Source organism: Nicotiana tomentosiformis, chromosome 6 (assembly GCF_000390325.3).
Source record: "Nicotiana tomentosiformis chromosome 6, ASM39032v3, whole genome shotgun sequence".
Taxonomy (NCBI): domain Eukaryota; kingdom Viridiplantae; phylum Streptophyta; class Magnoliopsida; order Solanales; family Solanaceae; genus Nicotiana; species Nicotiana tomentosiformis.
Window position 1 is genome coordinate 86,430,650 of NC_090817.1, and position 14,594 is coordinate 86,445,243.

Below are 14,594 nucleotides of genomic sequence, written 5' to 3' on the forward strand. Positions count from 1 at the left end.
CAGGCGGTGTTGATTCCACTTGCTCCTGCCACATCTTAGGCTGGGGGAGGAGAACTGACTCCCGTCGCCCGTACCCCAGAGCAACAGGTTTAGGTTGATCAGGTCACAGAGGGCATACCAGTGTAGCCGGTTGTCCTAGTTCAGCCCAAGGTTAGGGCGCCAACTTCTGAGGGGGGGCAGCTCAGGCTCGAGAGGTACAAGAAGTACCACCCTCCTACTTTTAGCGGTTTGGCTTCAGAGGACGCATAGAGTTTTCTTGTGGAGTACTACCGTATCCTCCATACTATGGGTATTATGGATTCGAGTGGGGTTGCTTTCACTATTTCCAGCTTAAGGAAGCGGCTTATCAATGGTGGCGAGCGTATGAGTTGGGTAGCCCGGCCGAGGCAATTCCACTCACCTAGGCTCAATTCTCAGAGATGTTAATGAGGGAGTTTGTTCCCTAGAGTATTAGGAATACATGGCGTGCAAAGTTTGAGCAGTTGCACCAGGGTGCTATGACCGTATCAGAGTATGCAGTCATGTTCAGCGAGTTGTCCAAGCATGCACCTACATTAGTTTCCACTGCCAGAAAATGAGTTTGTCGATTTATCGAGGGGCTCAACCCTGGTATTAGATTCAGCATAGCTCGAGAGTTGGAGACTCACATCCTATACTAGCAGGCTGTGGAGATCTCTCAGAGATTGGAGGGTATATGGGCCTAGAAGAGAGAGGCCAAGAGGCCTCGAGATTCTGGTAGACGCTATATGAGCCATCCAATTCATTCATCACTTCCAGCTTCCAGCGGTATTCCGGTTACTCCTAGGTCTCAGGTTGCCCATTATGCACCGCCACTATCTAATGTACCTCCTTCATGGGGTGCTTTCAGCGGTTAGTCCAGCCGACCAGGACCGAGCCAGTTCTAGTGACCACATCCTCCGAGAGCTTATTTTGAGTGTGGTGACACTCTTCATATGGTGAGGGACTGCCTCAGACTCAGGAGGGGTGCACCTCCATAGACTACTCATGCCCCACCTATTCCACAGGGTCCTCAGGCTTCTCAGGTCGTGGTTACCGCACCAGTTGCCACCCCACCTGCACAGCCAGCTAGATATGGAGATCGGACGGGTTAAGGTCGTCCTGGAGGGGGAGGCCAGGCCAGATGTTACGCTCTTCCTACTAGGTTGGAGGTGGTACTCAGTTATCACAGGTATTGTTCCGTTTTATCATAGAGATGCTTCAGTCTTATTTGATCCAGGATCCACTTATTCCTATGTATCATCTTACTTTGCTCCATATTTGGGTATATCACGTGCTTCTTTGAGTTCTCCTATCTATGTGTCCACATCTGTGGGAGATTCCATTGTTGTTGACCGGGTGTATCGGTCGTGTTTAGTTATTCTTGGTGGTTTTGAGACCAGAGCCGACCTATTATTGCTCACTATGGTAGATTTTGATATTATATTGGGTATGGACTGGTTGTAGACCTATCATGCTATTATTGATTGTCACGCCAAGACGGTGACGTTGGCTATGCCAAGTTTGCCGCGGTTGGAGTGGAAGGATATTTTGGATTACATTCCTAGCAGGGTAGTGTCTTTCCTTAAGGCACAACGGATGGTTGGGAAGGGGTGTAAGGCATATCTAGCCTTTGTGAGAGATGTCAGTGTTGATACTCCTACCGTTGAGTCAGTTCCGGTAGTGAGAGATTATCCAGATGTATTTTCGGCGGTTCTTTTCGGTATGCCGCCCGATAGGGATATCGATTTTGGTATTGATTTGTTGTCGGGCACTCAGACATTTCTATTCCACCATATCATATGGACTCAGTGGAGCTGAAAGAGTTAAAGGAGCAGTTGCAAGAGTTGCTTGATATTGGCCCAACTAAAGTTTATTTTGATGATTAACAAAGGAACTCAAAGCATGAACCAGGTCCATACACAGTGTACACAGACACGGGCAGATTTGAGCATAAGGGATGCACGTGAAGGAGATAAGCTCAAGGTATTATATATGATATCTCCTGATCAAAAAGGTTACATAAGTGATAAGGAGAAGGACTCCTTACTCGAGAGAACTCTATCCTAGACAAGGGAGGAGTTAGAAGTTGAACATAACTAGAACTCTTCCACCATGGAAGAGTATAGCATTAGAACTCTAGTTATTTCCTATTCTACTAACTCTATAAATTGCAGGATGTTCTCATTCTACAAGTACGCACAAATGCTGAAGTTAAACGTGAGTTGAGAGCAAAATAGCAAGGCATTTTGCAAACAATTCTTGTGTGATTCAAGTGTGCAAACCTGAAGCTACATGAACCAGATAGAAGAACCAGTTCCAAGTGTCTGTCTTGTATTCTACTTCAATTGTAGTAGGGATTTTCAAATTATACCTTTCAGCTTTATCTAGACGCAATTGTATTAGGTACTCTGGGTATTCAAGTTAGAGTTAACTTGAAATTGTCGCAACAGTTAGAGGTAGGTTGCCACAATGGGATTAGAGGTAATCCTTAGGTTTACAAAGATTTTTGTAAAAGCTATTTTTGCTCAATGATTTAGTGAAGTGTTGGGAAAAATCCTAATGATTTTGAGCCATGTGTTTTCCACGTAAAAATAATTGTGTTCTTTATTTTCCGCATTTACTATTTCCACAACAGTAGTATAAGGAACACATAGAAGAACCAGGTCCTTCTATAATTAGAGCACGCGAAAATTGGATGGCACACAAATCATCCCCCCCCCCCTCTTATGTGGCATTGAAGTATAAAACATCAATTGGTATCAGAGTGGGTTCTCGTTGAAGAGGCTTACACCTTAGGATAAGATCAACAAGAGTGCACCACCTGGAAACTAGGAAGGGCAATCCACTGCAAGGCCTCCAATATTTAATGACCAGTAATACTCTTGGTGAATAGAATGATGAGAGATCACATTATAGGAGAGGACTATGAACTATAGGACATTATCACCGATGGTCCACTGGCTACCTTGAAGATAAATGCTGAAGGAGTAGAGATGCCAAAGACAAGAGCGGATTGTACTGTTGAGGACTTGAAGAAATGGGAGAAGAATGCTGAAGCCAAGAAATGGCTTGTTTGTGGACTTGGTCCAGATGAGTATAGCAGAATCCAAAGTTGTACAACTGCTAAGCAAATTTAGGACACATTGCAAGTGGATCATGAAGGAACACCTCAAATGAAGAGATCCAGAGGAACTCTACTGTATTCTTAATATAAGAACTTTACTATAAAGGAAGAAGAAACCATTCAGGAGATGTACACAAAGTTTACTACACTGACAAATGAAATAAAGTCTCTTGGAAGGATAATTCCTGAAGAATATAGAGTCAAGAAGATACTGACTAGGGTTTTACCTATCACTTGGGAGAGAAAAATCACTATCATCCAGGAATCAAAGAACATTGCCACTCTCCTACTTGATGAATTAATTGGAAATCTCACTACCTATGAACTTAGGAGACAAACCATGAAAATGGATGTACCTAAGAAAGAAAAGAGCTTGGGACTCAGAATCACTTAAGGTTCTGATCTAGAAGATGATGAAATGGCTATGATCACCAAGGACTTCAAGAAGTACCCGAGGAGAGGAAAAGGCTCTTCAAGAAGTAGAAACTATAGCAAGTCAAAAGCTCCTGAGAAGCAACCAATGATGGCTGCTATAAGTGTGGAAAGACTGATCACCACATCAAGAACTATCCTTTATGATAAATTGAATGAAAGAAGGAAAGAGCTGAATGAAGGAACAGGTTCAACCCAAGAAAAGCAACAACAAAGGATCAACCAAGGCTATGGTCGCTATTTGGGGAGAAAGCTCAGATGATGATGATGAGGATGAATAAGCACTTATGACCATTGGAGAATCTGATGAAGAAACTGAGGTAAGTGTAATTTATCTCAAAGACAAGATTAAATTGTAGTCTAAAGAAAGATTATTTGAGTTACTTCTAGAACCAATTGATGATTTTGAGGATGTAAACAATGAAAAGGAACAGTTGTCTAAAGAATGTGTGATTTTGAAGGCTAAGTGCAAAAACCTGGAACTTAGGGTCAGTGAAACTGTAAGTGAAAACACCGTGTTGAAGAACTAGGTTCATGCACTTGACTCAACTTTCCTAGAGCTTAGATCTAAAAATCTAAAACTGAAATTAGGAATATGTAAAAAGATAGTTGATCACACACAACTCACTCTAGAAGAAAATATAGGGAAAATAAAAGATCAGTTGTATAAAAGGGATGAGCAAGTAAGAATCCTAAAGGAGGATCTAAGCAAGGTCAAGCATGAGCTAGATAGAACTTGTAAATGGAACAGGTCCTCTGATACACTTTCATGGCTATAAGAACACCATAGTAGCAACAGAAAATGACTTGTCTTTGGTAACCTGGCACCTAAGTGGGATCCCAAAAGTAAGTACCTCACACTTCCTGAGAACAAGATTTGCACACACTGTAGTAAAATATGTCACTATTGAGAAAAGTGAGATCATTAGGGTTGGAAAAGTTGGTAAGACTGATTCTCACTCTATTGAGAATGTCTACTTGATAGATGGACTGAAATACAGTCTAATAAGTGTATCACAATTATTTGATAGAGGTAACATGGTAGCCTTCACCTCTACAAAATGCTTTTGTGATTAATCTTACCATTGACAAGATAGTTTTGCAGGGAAAAAGAGTGAACAACATATATGTTGTAGATTTGTCCACACTTTCAAAAAATGAACTCACTTGCTTAAGTGTGTTGGATAATGATCCCCTCATTTGGCACAAGAGACTTGGACATGCCAGTCTAAGTCAACTCAACAAACTAGTCTCCAAGGACTTGGTGATAGGTCTGCCTAACATTAAGTTTAAGGAAGATAAAGTTTGTGAGGCTTGTGCAAGGAGGAAGCAGGTAAAATCCTCTTTCAAAAGCAAGAAAGTGGTAAGCACCACCAGGACGATGGAACTGGTCCATATGGATCTTTGTGGACCAATGAGAACATTGAGCAGATGTAGTAAGAGATATGTGATGGTGCTTGTTGATGATTACTCTAGGTTTACTTGGACGCTATTTTTCACATCTAAAGATTAAGCATTTGAGATGTTCACTTCTTTTGTTAGAAAAACTCAGAAACAACTAGGTAATCAACTTGCATCAATTAGGTCTGATCATGGTACTGAATTTGAGAATGTTAAATTTGCTGAATTTTGTGATGAGGATGGCATAAATCATAATTTTTCTGCTCCTAGGACTCCACAACAAAATGGAGTAGTTGAAAGAAAGAATAGGACATTGGAAGAAATAGCTAGGACTATGCTTTTTCCTAGTAAACTGCCCCATAGCTGCTGGGCAGAAGCTGTGAACACTGCATGTTATATCATAAATAGGTGCATGACTAGACCTCTTGTTGAGAAGACTCCCTATGAGTTACTTAAAGGGAGAAAGCCAAATATATCCCATCTTAGGGCATTTGGATGCAAGTTCTTTGTGTACAATAATGGCAAGGACTCCCTAGGTAAGTCTGATCCCATAAGTGATGAGAGAGTATTCTTGGGATATTCTTCACATAGTAAAGCTTATAAGATTTATAAAAAAAGAACAATGTGTGTAGAAGAAAGTGTACATGTAGTTTTTTATTTAACTAACATTCTTTCTAAGAGACATGAACATGATGATGAAGCAATTGGGCTAGTAAGAAACTCAAATGAAATCACAGCTCAGACTGAAGCTGCACCAGAGGAAGGAACAGGTCCCTCCACCCAGGGAAACTTGACAGGGGGAACTGAACAAAGAGAAAATGATCCTCAAACCTCAAGGGAACCTGCCCATAAACCTATTCCTCAGTAACAAAACATTGAAGGAACATCTAGGGAAAATCAGCTGGTTGTGAAACCTTACAAGTATCAAAGTTCTCATCCCATTTAGAACATCATTACTGACCCAACCTCTGGAATCAAAACTAGATCTTCTTTGAAGAATCTTTGTGCTTTTGATGCTTTTTTATCTCTTATTGAACTTAAAAATGATGCTCAGGCTTTGCAGGATGCAACTGGGCGAATGCAATGCAAGATGAACTCAACCAATTTGAGAGAAGTCAAGTTTGGCATTCGGTACCAAGACCCAAGGACAGATCAGTAATTGGCACAAAATGGGTCTTCAGAAACAAACTTGACGAAGATGGAACAATTACAAGGAACAAGGCAAGATTGGTAGGTCAAGGATATAGTCAAGAGGAGGGCATAGACTATGATAAGACTTTTGCTCCAGTTGCAAGATTGGAGGCAATTAGACTCCTTATAGCCTTTGCTACATATATGGAATTCACCCTCCATCAGATGGATGACAATGGCTATCGAAAGGAAGATGTGTTTGTCAAGCAACCTCTGGGATTTGAAAGCAAGGGATATCCTGATCATGTGTACAAGCTTGACAAGTCATTTTATGGGCTCAAGCAGGCTCCAAGAGCATGGTATGAAAGATTATCAAAATTCTTGCTTGAGCATGGCTACAAGAGAGGTAAAATTGACAATACTTTATTCTTGAAAGAAAAAGGTAAAGATATCTTGGTAGTTCAGATATATGTTAATGATATAATTTTTGGAGCAACTACTGAAAAGTTAAGTAAAAGAATTTTCTAAACTAATAGGGAGTGAATTTGAAATGAGTATGATGGGTGAGCTTAATTTCTTTTTAGGCTTACAAATTAAATAAAATTCAAGTGGAACTATGATCCATCAGCACAAGTATATGAAAGAGTTGCTTAAAAGATTTAAAATGGAAGATTCCAAAGAAATTGACACTCCTATAGCAACAGCCACAAAATTGGATGTAGATTAACCTGGTTCATTTGTTGATCAAAAGTTGTATAGGGGAATAATTTGCTCTCTGTTATATCTCACTACGAGCAGACCTGACATTGTTTTCAGTGTAGGCCTTTGTGCTAGATTTCAGGCAAATCCAAAGGAGTCTCACTTGAATGTTGTCAAGAGGATCTTGAGATACCTAAAAGGCACCACTGACCTTTGTCTATGGTATCCAAAAGGTAGTAATTTCAACTTAGTGGGATATGCTGATGCTGATTATGTAGGTTTTCTTGTGGATAGAAAGAGCACCTCAGGTATGGAATACTTTCTTAGCTCATATCTTGTGTCTTGGGCCACCAAAAAGCAAAATTCTGTGGCCTTATCCACTGCTGAAGCTGAGTATGTTGTTGCTGCCTCATGTTGTGCTCAATTGTTGTGGTTCAAATAGCAACTAATGGACAGGTTGTATCCCCATCTTTTGTGATAACACCAGTGCAATTAGTATGACCAAGAACTCGGTTCATCACAAAAGAACTAAACACATAGATGTTAGGCATCATTTTTGAGGGACAACTATGAAAAGGGTTTGATCACTGTAGAATTTTATGCTACTGACAAGCAAATAGTTGACATATTCACAAAAGCTCCAAGTAGATATCACTTTGAAAGGAACAGGTTAGAATTATGGATGACTAAGATCGCCTAAAAGGACCCAGTTCTAACTCAAAAACTTTGGTTAGAAAATCTATGAATTTTTATACATAATTAGATAAGATTTTGCTCAGTCTCACACTTTCATCAGTATACTCTTGTGCCATGTGCTAAAATGTCTCATTAATTTCTAATGATATTATCTTTATTTTCTTGGAAAATTCAGACTTACACAAGAGATTTCTCAATAAAGAACCTGGTGCATCAAGATTATATGGTACGTACTCTCCACTCTGCATATTTTCAAATAATTATATTTAAATTATGATCAAATGGAGAGTCCCATTTAATCCTAACCTCCTTGAACTTACCCGTTATCAAATGAACTAGTTTCATTCAAAAGAGTCCCAAAAACACAATAAGTGCCTAGATTCTAGGGAGAGCCATAAACGTCTCTTCAAACTGACTCCCAGTTTGATTAGACCTCTGAACTTCTGAAAAAGCAGTTGTTACCCAATTAAACTCTTCCTCTTTATATTGATTAGAACTTAGTTATTTCTTCACTTCAAATTTCTAAGCCGTCAAACAATTCTCTCTATCTTCTCTCATCTTCCAAACACATAGATACTCACCTTCTCTCATACCCAAACATAGCAATTGCAAACCCTTCTGAGAATCCTTCATCACCACCTAAGGAAACTACCCCCATACCATACATCACACCTTCAATCAGGCCCATCTCTAAGAAAGGAAGGTTCAAGATGGTTGCTCGTAAGGTTGTTGCTGGAGGAGAACAAATCAAGAAAATCAATGAAAAATTAAAAGCAAGTAGGGAAGAAGAACCCCAGAAATCTGATGAATCATTCAAGTTTGCTACTGAGGGGGAAGAAACTATTTCTTCTAAAATAGAGTAGGTAACTTCTGGTCCAAAAATTACTTCTAAAATCATTTATGAGGTTGCTGCAAATTTGGAAAATAGGTTTATTCTGGTAGGAACTGTGGCTGGGGTAAGTACTAATGAGTCTGAAAAAATTGGTGGTAAAAATAAAAGGAGAAAAGAAAAGGAGAATAAAGGTGCTTGAGGGGAATGGGAAAAAAGAGTGGATGAATCTTCATCCACTCATGTTGGTTTGACTGAAGAAACATGAGCTATGGGAGTATGGAGTGAAGAATCTGCTGGAGAAGAAGAAGAAAGTGTGAAAGAAAAAGGGGGAAGTGGGTCTGGATAAGCAGCTGAGAGGCTGGTTAGGTTGAGGAAGAGGTTTCAAGAACCTGTTCCATCTGTGCAGGAACCCCTCGAGGACCTACTAAGAAACGTGTCTGACAATTACAATCCTAAAAAGAAAAGGGGGTCGGGAGTTAGAGTCCATGGTACTACTAGGGCAAACAAGAAGAGAAAGGTTACCTCTTCTATCCCACTCCTCCTACAAGAGAAAGAGCTACAAGGAGTCAGAAGAAGCAGAGTGAGGTTGAACTGGAAAAGGCCCTAGAAAAAAGTAAGAGAAATGTTACTACTAAGGGAAAGAAGAAGGTGGTTGAGCCTGTTGCGGCAGTTGAAATTGAGGAGATGGACCGGGTTCTTCGCGGTGAAGAGGAGGCAGAAAAAGTGGAGGTTGTGACTCCAAAGGCAAAGAAGATCAAGACTTTCATAAAGAAGTCTTTTTCAAAGACAAAGTCTACAGGGCCCTCTACCTTGGCTAAAAGAACCAAGTCTGCTTTGAAGTCTAGAAAAGTGAAAGTAGTGGAAGAAGAAGAATCTTATGCAGAGAATGACAAGATGATTAAGTTTGGGAAATAAACCATCTTGAAAGTTAGACTCCTCAGGAACTTGGAGGAGGAAGGCATGATGATGATGCTCGAAAAGTTACAACTGTAGGGTTGGAAGGACATGGTCCTTCAAATGGTTGGAAAGCTTGCCAGAACTGAGATTGTGGAGTTCATGACAAACTGTGAGATAAAAAAAGGCAGAGTCACCAGTGTGGTGAAGGGGGTAACAATGAGTTTTGATGACAAGGAAGTTTGGTGACAATGAAGAAGAGCTTCAGCCCAAAGCTATATACAAAAGTGAGATGAAGCCACCCTACAAAGTGTTGTTCGAATTTGTTAACAAAGTTTTGCTGCCTAGGCAGGAAAGGAGGGACATTACCACATTCACAGACCTGGTCCTTATGGAATGTCTAGACAGTGGAAGGCAAATTAATTGGCTTGGATTTGTCATCCAGCTTCTCGATAGGGTTCTGACTGGCACTGACATACCTTATGGTTTCATTCTCACGGCTGTACTCGTACATTTCAAGGTACCCATCAAGAAATGGAAAGTTGGTACAAGCAAGGATCACTTTGGGGCAAACACTTTGACTGCTTGTGACTATGAAGTCCACACCACTCCCAAAGAACCTGGTTCATCCAAAAAGGTACTTGTGAACAGCAAAGTGCGAGCTTTGGTGCAAGAAAGTAGGGCTAAGGATGCTGGAATTGAAAGTCTGAAGAAGAGGTTGGTAGAAGTAGAAACTGAGAGAGATGCTCTCAAAGCTGAGCTTGCAAAAGAAAAGGAGAAGAATGATGGCATTCATCTTAATATGCTGAAACTGCTTCAAGCCAAGAACCAAGAACTCGGTCCTTCCCAATCTTAAAACCTTCCTAGCTTAGTTAGACAAACCAGTGACCCGGATGAGATTTATTTTTGATCTTTTTGCTCATGATCCAGTGTTTTTATTTCTCTTTATGCTTTGTGGATGACTAGTATCAATAATAATCAACTGTTTTTGTACTCTAACTGTTTGTTGATGCTTCTTAGTTGACTAATATCATTAGATTGATAAATGATGCTTGACTCCATGATTGCATTTGAAGTAGCCCCAGTGGCCATGAGTAATTTCTATTAAAATCTGGTTATCTAACATAATTATGCAACTTTTTTATAATACCAAAAGGGGGAATATATGTTGTACTTTTTTACTTTGGACTATGATGTTTAGAACCTAATGAACCTAGTCCTTTATGATTTGTGACTTTAAAATGAAAAGTGTTCTAACATTGTGTTGATGTTTTACTGAGTTGACACACGGCCTATGCTCATAAAAAATACAGAGTTTGTCATCATCAAAAAGGGGGAATTTGTTGGCCCAAGTGAAGTTTATTTTGATGATTGACAAAGGAACTCAAAGCATGAACCAGGTCCATACACAGTGTACACAGACACGAGCAGATTCGAGCATAAGGGATGCACGTGATCTGATATCTCCTAATCAAAAAGATTGCTTAAGTGATAAGGAAAAGGACTCCTTACTCAACAGAACTCTATCCTAGATGAGGGAGGAGTTAGAAGTTGAAGATAACTATAACTCTTCCACTATGGAAGAGTATAGCATTAGAACTCTAGTTATTTCTTATTCTACTAACTCTATAAATTGCAAGATGTTCTCATTCTACAGGTACGCACAAACATTGAAGTTAAACGTGAGTTGAGAGAAAAATAGCAAGGCATTTTGCAAACAATTCTTGTGTGATTCAAGTGTGCGAACCTGAAGCTACAAGAATCAGATAGAAGAACCAGTTCCAAATGTCTGTCTTTTATTCTAGTTCAATTGTAGTAGGGATTTCCAAATGGTACCTTTTAGCTTTATCTAGAGGAAATTGTATTAGATACTCTGAGTATTCAAATTAGAGTTAACCTGAAGTTGTCGCAACAGTTAAAGGCTGGTTGCCACAACAGTATTAGAGGTAATCCTTAGGTTTACAAAGATTTTTTGTAAATACTGTTTTGGCTCAGTGATTTAGTGAAGTATTGGGGAAAATCCTACTGAGTAGTAGGTCGTGGTTTTTTCACCTTTTGAGCCAGGTGTTTTCCACATAAAAATACTTATGTTCTTTACTTTCCGCATTTACTATTTCTGCAACAGTAGTATAAGAAACACATAGAAGAACCGGATCCTTCTATAATTAGTGCACGCAAAATTTAGATAGCTCACAAATCCCCCCCCCCCCCCCTCGGTGTGGTATTAAAGTATAAAACATCACTTGATAAGGATTTTATTTGGCCCTGTGTGTCACCTTGGGGTGCTCTGGTCTTGTTTGTAAAGAAGAAGGATGGTTCTATGCGCATGTGTATTGATTATCGACAATTGAACAAGGTTACAGTGAAGAACATGTATCCATTACCATGCATTAATGACTTGTTTGATCAGCTACATGGTGCCAGAGTGTTCTCAAAGATTGATTTGTGGTCAGGCTATCATTAGTTAAAGATTTGGGAGCCAAATATTCTGAAGACTGCCTACAGGACTCGGTATGGGCTTTACGAGTTCCTTGTGATGTCATTTGGGCTGACCAACACCCCAATATCATTCATGCACTTAATGAACAGTGTATTATAGCCCTATCTTGACTCATTTGTCATTGTGTTTATTGACGACATCTTGGTGTACTCCCGTAGTTGGGAGGATCATGACCAGCACCTGAGGACCGTGCTCCAGACCTTGAGGGAAAAGAAGTTGTATGCAAAATTTATAAAGTTTGAATTCTGACTTGATTTAGTACCATTTTGGGTCATGTCTTGTCGAGTGAGGGAATTAAGGTAGATTCGAAGAAGATTGAAGCAGTGCAGAGTCAGCCCAGACCATCTTCAGCTACTGAGATTCGGAGTTTTCTTGGTTTTGCAGGGTATTATCACCGATTCATAAAGTGTTTCTCATCTATTGATGCTTATATGACCAGAGACCCAGAAGGGGCACCATTTAGGTGGACCGAGGAGTGTGAGGAGAGATTTCAAAATCTCAAGACTGTTTTGACTATAGCCCCAATGTTGGTGTTGTATAGGGGTTCGGGGTCTTACAATGTGTACTATGATTCATTGTGTATTGGCCTCGGCACGGTGTTAATGCAAGATTGTAGGGTGATTGCCTACGTGTTTAGATAGCTGAAGGTGCACGAGAAGAACTATCATGTCCACGACCTCGAGTTAGCAACTATTGTTCATGCCTTGAAGATTTGGCAGCACTATTTGTACGGTATCCCTTGTGAGGTCTATACCGACCAATGGAGCCTACAACATCTGTTCAAACCGAATGATCTTAATTTGCGATAGCGGAGATGGCCAGAGTTTCTTAAGGACTATGATATCACCATCTTATATCATCTCGGGAAGGCCAATACGGTGGCCGATGCCTTGAGTTGAAATGCGGAAAGCTTAGGCATTTTAGCATATCTACCGGCAGCAGAGAGGCCATTAGCCTTGGATGTTCAGGCCTTGGCCAACCAGTTTGTTAGATTGGATATTTCGGAGCCGAGTCGAGTTTTGGCTTGTGTGGTTTCTCGGTCTTCTCTTTTTGATCGTATCAGAGAGCGTCAGTATGACAACCCCTATTTGCTTGTCCTCAAGGACACGATTCAGCACGGCGATGCCAAAGAAGTCTCTATTGGGGATGACGGTGTGTTACGTATGAAGGGAAGGCTATGTGTGCCCAATATAGATGGTTCGCGTGAGTTGATTCTTCAGGAGGCCCACAGTTCGCGATACTCTATTCATCCAGGAGCCACTAAGATGTATCAGGACTTGAGGTAGAATTATTGGTGGAGGAGAATGAAGAAAGACATAGTAAAGTATATAGCTCAGTGCCTAAACTATCAGGAGGTGAAGTATGAGCATCAGCGACCATGTGGATTGCTTCAGAGGCTAGAGATTCTAGAGTGGAAATGTGAACGGGTTACTATGGATTTTGTTGTTGGACTCCCACGGAGTCAGAGGAAGTTCGATGCAGTGTGGGTGATAGTGGATAGGTTGACCAAGTTGGCTCATTCCATTCCCATGGTGACTACTTATTCTCCAGAGCAGCTGGCTCAGGTCTATATTCGTGAAATCGTCAAACTTCATGGCGTGCCGGTATCCATCATCTCTGACCAAGGTACGCAGTTTACATCGCGGTTCTAGAGGACCATACAACGTGAGTTGGGAACATGGGTGGAGTTGAGCATAATATTTCACCCTCAAATGGACGGATAGTCCGAGCACACTATTCAAATATTGGAGGATATGCTTCGTGCATGTGTGATGGAGTTTGGGAGTTCTTGGGATCAGTTCTTGGGAGTTTTCCTACAACAACAGCTGTCAGTCGAGCATTCAGATGGATCCGTATGAGGCCTTGGGTACAGACTTGGTTCAGGATGCTTTAGAAAATGTTAAATTGATTCAAGATCAGTTTTACACAGCCTAATCTAGACAGAAGAGTTATGTGGATCGAAAGGTTCATGACGTTGCATTCATGGTTGGGGAGTAGGTCTTGCTCCGGGTTTCGCCCATGAAAGGTGTTATGAGGTTCGGGAAGAAGGGCAAGTTGAGCCCTAGGTATATTGGACCTTTTGAGATTCTTGAGAAAATTGGAGAGCTGGACTACAAGCTTGTACTGCCACCTAGTCTAGTTGCAGTTCATCCAGTATTCCATGTTTCTATGCTCAGGAAGTATCACAGTGATCCGACTCATGTGTTAGACTTCAGCTCAATCCAGTTGGACAAGGAGTTGTCTTATATTAAGGAGCCAGTGGCCATTTTGGACAGGCAGGCCCGAAAGTTGAGGTCGAAGAACATTGCTTCAGTGAAGGTTTAGTAGAGGGGTCAGCCAGTCGAGGAGGCGACTTGGGAGACCGAGCATGATATGCGTAGCCGTTATCCTCATCTTTTCACCACTCCAACTATGTCTCTATACTCGTTCGAGGAGAACATTTGTTTTAAGAGGGGAAGGATGTAACGACCCGGCCAGGCGTTTTGAGTATTTTTGCCCTAATCCCATATTTATTGCCTCTTCTATGTTGTATTATGGTTATGTGACTTGCCGGGGGTGTTTGATTTTGGTTCGGGTGAGTTTTAGAGTGAAATGAGACACTTAGTCCCTAAGTTAGAGCTTTAAGTTGAAAGAGTTGACCGTAGTTTGACTTTTGTGTAGACAACTCTGGAATAGAGTTTTGACGATTCCAATAGCTTCGTATGGTGATTTTGGACTTAGGAGCGTGTTCCGATATTCATTTGGAGGTATGTAGGTCGTTTCGGCTTGAATTGGCGAAAGTTAGGAAGTTGAAAGTTTGGAAGATTGGAAAGTTTGACCGGGAATTGACTTTATTGATATCGAGATCGGATTCCAATTACGAAAGTTGGAGTAGGTCTGTCATG

At 40.8% G+C, this 14,594-nt stretch overlaps 1 protein-coding gene across 1 annotated transcript; it reads left to right on the plus strand.

Moving 5' to 3' along the window:
* The first annotated feature begins 13,013 nt into the window (after positions 1–13,013).
* Positions 13,014–14,034, plus strand: LOC138894358 (uncharacterized). The gene is made up of 2 exons (XM_070179052.1): positions 13,014–13,274; positions 13,708–14,034. The coding sequence occupies exons 1-2, from the start codon at positions 13,014–13,016 to the stop codon at positions 14,032–14,034; spliced, it is 588 nt and encodes a 195-aa protein (XP_070035153.1).
* The last annotated feature ends 560 nt before the right edge of the window (positions 14,035–14,594 follow it).

Bases quoted from the DNA above. Each gene is read 5' to 3' on its own strand.
- LOC138894358 (XM_070179052.1), top strand. From the start codon at position 13,014: ATGAAGAAAGACATAGTAAAGTATATAGCTCAGTGCCTAAACTATCAG. The intron at 13,275-13,707 runs GTCTATATTCGT...GTTGGGGAGTAG, and splicing joins CTCCAGAGCAGCTGGCTCAG to GTCTTGCTCCGGGTTTCGCC.